Source organism: Penaeus vannamei, chromosome 27 (genome assembly GCF_042767895.1).
Source record: "Penaeus vannamei isolate JL-2024 chromosome 27, ASM4276789v1, whole genome shotgun sequence".
NCBI classification, from domain to species: Eukaryota; Metazoa; Arthropoda; class Malacostraca; order Decapoda; family Penaeidae; genus Penaeus; species Penaeus vannamei.
In genome coordinates, this window is record NC_091575.1 from 32,819,895 (window position 1) to 32,824,894 (window position 5,000).

Consider the following 5,000-nt stretch of genomic DNA (forward strand, 5'->3'; position numbering starts at 1 on the left):
GTGTTCTTGTTCTTGTGTTCTGGGGTTCTCATCTCTGTGTTCTTGTTCTTGTGTTCTTGGGGTTCTCATCTCTGTGTTCTTGTTCTTGTGTTCTGGGGTTCTCATCTCTGTGTTCTTGTTCTTGTGTTCTTGGGGTTCTCATCTCTGTGTTCTTGTTCTTGTGTTCTGGGGTTCTCATCTCTGTGTTCTTGTTCTTGTGTTCTTGGGGTTCTCATCACCAATACAGTTTGAAAGTATTCGTATTGCTATATCTTGCAACAAGGGTATTTTGGGTGTAAAGGCGTATTTCGTGTATTTGTATAACTGTTGTATTTCGTCTGTGAGGTTTTATTTTGGTAGGTTTAGATTTAGCTTATTTTATAGTTTATCAGATGTTGTGTGTATGTTTCGGGGGGGATATTAGGGGGGGTGATGTGTGTATTCATGTGTAAGAGTGTATGGATGTGGTTGTTTGTTATGTATTTTTACACGTAGGCAAATGTGAATGTAAATATAAACACATATATACACACAAATGTACAACTACGCCAACACCCACAGCCACACACACATACACAAACATGCAACCATACAAGCACACACAAACACACACACGCACACATACAGAAACACAATCACAAACACACACACATACAAACAGACACAGACTCTTACAAACACACACAAACACACACATACCTCCCCCCCCACCCCATCCCACGCACACATAAACACAAACACACACACACACACACACACCTCCCCCCACCCCATCCCCCACACACACAAAGTGAGCCATACGCCCGCCACTTGACTGCCACTGCTGCTAAGAGCGACCAATTCTGGGGATCCACAGTCTCCCAGAATTAGCTGCCTCTCTCTCTGCCATATGCCGGGCAGTGGCTGAGTGTAATGTGTGCTTATGTGTATAATGGATTCCTATGTGCTTATCTGTGAGTGCGCTTGTTTACTGACTAGGATGTGCGAACTCATCCTTGAGTGGTTGAGGATGGAAGGATAGGAGGCGATAAATAGATAGATAAACTGGACATGTTTATTGAGAAGATGTTACATCTCACAAGGATAAAGTGATGTAGGTCATCACCTCCATAGATAGATATATATATGCAGATACATAGCTTGTTAGATAGATAGATAGATAGAAAGAGAGAGAGAGAGAGAGAGAGAGAGAGAGAGAGAGAGAGAGAGAGAGAGAGAGAGAGAGAGAGAGAGAGAGAGAGAGAGAGAGAGAGAGAGAGAGAGAGAAATAGAGAGAGAGAGAGAGACTATAAAAGGGAGAGATAGATAGATAATAGACAATTAGGTATATATACAACTAAATGTATAAAAAATCCAACGAAGAGAGACAGATACCGAAACTATAAGCTAGGTAGATGTAATGACAGATAATTATATATAGGTAGAGAATACAGTGGTAGAGATATACAGGTAGAGAGGGCTTTCAAACAGACAAAGACATAATTTGCATCCCGCTTATAGCCTCCAAAAAAGTATAAATGTCACTGGTACAAAAAATATATATCAGAATCTCTCTCTCTCTCTCAAAAAAAAAAAAAAGAAAAAAAATCGACTAACTCAATCACGATTTCTAAATACACATCGCCATCGATGTGTATTGAGTAACCGAACAAACAATAGAATACACATACAAAAGAAAATAAAAGAATCAAAACAAAAAGAAACATAATTGTGGATACCCCTCCCATACCCTCAGAGGCAAACCCACCTCGCGTCACCATACTGCAACACCACCATCACTCCCATGCACCCTTCCCATCGTGTGGAATTCATGTTGAACAGATTGCAACAGGAACAACGAAGGGAAGGGCAAGAAAATTGGCATATTCGTGTGTTTTCTTGCCCTTCCCTTCGTTGTTCCTTTTGCCTTCCCATCGTATTTCGTGCATTTGCTTAACTCCCTTGATTATTCCCTTGCAATTTTTTTTTTTACTTTTTTTTTTTTTACTTCAGTCTCCCCCCAATCTCCATTTTCTTTTCCATGGGCGTGTGGACGAGTGGATGAGAAGGGGGCGGGGTTTGAAAAGGAGAGTGTGGGGAGTGGTGGAGGTGTGTGGGTGGATGTGTGTGTGTGTAGATGTATAGGTATAGATGTATGGGTGTGTGTGTGTGTGGATGCATGGGTGTGTGGATGTGTGTGTGTAGATGTATGGGTGTGGATGTGTGGATGTGCGTGTAGATGTGTGTGTGTGTGGATGTGGATATATAGGTGTGTGTGTGTGTGTGTGTGTGTGTGTGTGTGTGTGTGTGTGTGTGTGTGTGTGTGTGTGTGTGTGTGTGTGTGTGTGTGTGTGTGTGTGTGGATGTGTGGGTGTATGTGTGTGTGTGTGTGGAGGTGTGTAGGTGGATGTGAGTCTGTGCAGGTGTGTGTGTGGATGTTTGTGTGTGTGGATGTGTGTGGGTGGATGTGTGTGTGTGGAGGTGTGTGGGTGGATGTGTGTGTGTGGATGTATGGGTGTGGATGTGTGTGGATGTGTGTGTGTAGATGTATGGGTGTGATATCTTTATGTATGTGTGGATGTATAGGTGTGTGTATGTGTGTGTGGATGTATGTGTGTGTGGATGTATGTGTGTGTATGTGTATGGATGTATAGGTGTGTGTATGTGAGGATGTGTGTGTGTAGATGTATGGATGTGTGTGTGTGTGTGTGGATGTATAGGGGTGTGTACGTGTGGATGTGTGTATGGATGTGTATGTGTATGTGGATGTGTGTGTATGGATATATAGTTGTGTATTTGTTTGGATATATAGTTGTGTAGATGTATAGATATCGATGTATAGGTGTATGGATATGCGTTTGTATGTGTGTGTGTGTGTTTGTGTGTATGTCTATGTATACACGCTTATTCCGACGTCCCTGTGCACATCAGTGAGGCCAAATAGGATCCCCTTCCTTACCTGAAGTCAAGTTATGAAGTCAAGTTATGAAGGAAAGTTATGAAGTCACACTAACCTCGAGTCTTAGCTTGGGTAAATTGCCCACTCCCTGCTTGCCTGCTTCCCTGCTTCTGCTCTCCTTCACCACTCTTTGGCTTGCTTCCTTGTTTACCTGTTTTTCTTGATTGCTTGTTTGCCTGTTTCCCTTGTTTACCTGCTTGCACGCTTCACTACTTCTATGCTTTCTTACTTCCTTACTTCCCTGCTTCCTGCTTTCTTGTTCCCCCGGTTCCTCGCTTCCCTTCTTGCCTGCTTCTGCTCTCCTTCACCACTCTTTGGCTTGCTTCCTTGTTTACCTGCTTTCCTTGATTGCTTGTTTGCCTTTTTCCCTTGATTACCTGCTTGCCTACTTCCCCACTTGCCTGCTTTCTTGTCCGCTTTTCCACTCTCTTGCTTGCTTCCCTTGTTTACCTGCTTGCATGCTTCCTTACTTCCATGCTTTCTTACTTCCCTACTTCCCTGCTTCCTGCTTTCTTGTTCCCCCGGTTCCTTGCTTCCCTGCTTGCCTGCTTCTGCTCGGCGTCTGCTGCCTGCCCCTTGTGCAAGGTGTGACGTCACGAGCGATCAATTATGGCCATCCTCAGCCTTCCCGCAGAGGTGGCTGCTCCCGCTTGCCATGTGGCAGTGGCTGGGTGTGTGGTATGTGGTATTGTTGATATGTGGGCTGTAGCTGAGTGTGTGGTATATAGTATGCGGTATTATTGATATACGGGCTGTGGTTGAGTGTGTGGTATTAGTGATATGCGGGCAGTGGCTGAGTGTGTGGTATTACTGATATATGCGTATGTTGTATGTGGTATTACTGATATGTGGGGCAGACTGAGTGTGTGGTATATAGTATACGGTATTACTGATATGTAGGGCAGTGGCTGAGTGTGTGGTATGTGGTATTAGTGATATGCAGGCTTTGGCTGAGTGTGTGGTATGTGGTATTGCTGTAAGTGGGTTGTGGCTGTGTGCGCCATGTGGTATGTAATATTACTGAAATACGGGCAGTGGCTGAGTGTGTGGAATGTGGTATCATTGTCAGTGGGCTGATGTGTGCGCCATGTGGTATGTAATATTACTGAAATACAGTGACTGAATATATAATATGCGTACGTATGTGGTGAATGTCGTCCTAAAAAATGTAGTCCTAAAACGCAGGGATTCCTACGCGAGAGACGGAGAGAATGGGCGTGTGAGCCGTTCAGTGCCACATCTCACGCGGATGGGAGGCTGTGGCAGAGGATGGGATGCCCCGCTGAACCAGGAGAAGGAGAGGGAGGGAGGGAGGGAGGGAGAGGGTAGGGAGAGGGAGAGGGAGAGGGAGAGTGGGAGAAGGAGAGCGAGAGGGAGAGGGAGAGCGGGAGAAGGAGAGAGAGAGGGAGAGGGGGAGCGAGAGAGAGGGAGAGAGAGAGAGGGAGAGGGAGAGGGAGAGAGAGGGAGAGAGAGAGGAGTGGAGAGAGAGAGAGAGAGAGAGGAGAGAGAGAGAGAGAGAGATACCTACATAGATAGATGGATAAAAGGGAGAGGGAGAGGGAGGGGGAGAGACAGAGAGGGGGGGAGGGAGAGGGAGAGAGAGAGGGAGAGGGAGAGGGAGAGGGAGAGAGAGAGAGAGAGAGAGAGAGAGAGGAAGGGAGAGGGAGAGAGATGAAGAGGGAGAGAGAGAGAGAGAGAGAGAGAGACATATATATAGAGAGAGAGAGAGAGAGAGAGAGAGAGAGAGATACCTACATAGAGGCAGGATGGATAAAAGGAGGGAGAGGGAGGGGGAGAGAGAGAGAGGGGGGAGGGAGAGGGAGAGGAGAGGGAGAGGGAGAGGGAGAGGGAGAGAGAGAGAGAGAGAGAGAGAGAGAGAGAGAGAGAGAGAGAGAGAGAGAGAGAGAGAGAGAGAGAGAGAGAGAGAGAGAGAGAGATACCTAGCATAGATAGATGGATAAAAAGAGAGAGAGAAGGAGAGAGAGAGAGAGAGAGAGAGAGAGAGAGAGAGAGAGAGAGAGAGAGAGAGAGAGAGAGAGAGAGAGCAGAGAGAGAGAGAGAGAGAGATGAGAGAGAGATGAGA

General features: G+C 45.9%; 1 protein-coding gene across 1 annotated transcript in view; it reads left to right on the top strand.

Annotated features, from left to right (window-relative positions):
• The window catches only part of LOC138866882 (RNA-binding protein 25-like), a gene marked incomplete at its 5' end in the record, with an annotated part of 10,569 nt that overhangs the window by 1,087 nt on the left and 4,482 nt on the right, over positions 1-5,000 (top strand). Inside the window, 3 exon segments of the mRNA XM_070140704.1 lie at positions 1,119-1,237; positions 4,220-4,242; positions 4,285-5,000. The exon segment at positions 4,285-5,000 is cut by the window's right edge and continues 116 nt beyond it. Coding sequence (XP_069996805.1) covers positions 1,119-1,237; positions 4,220-4,242; positions 4,285-5,000 — 858 coding nt within the window.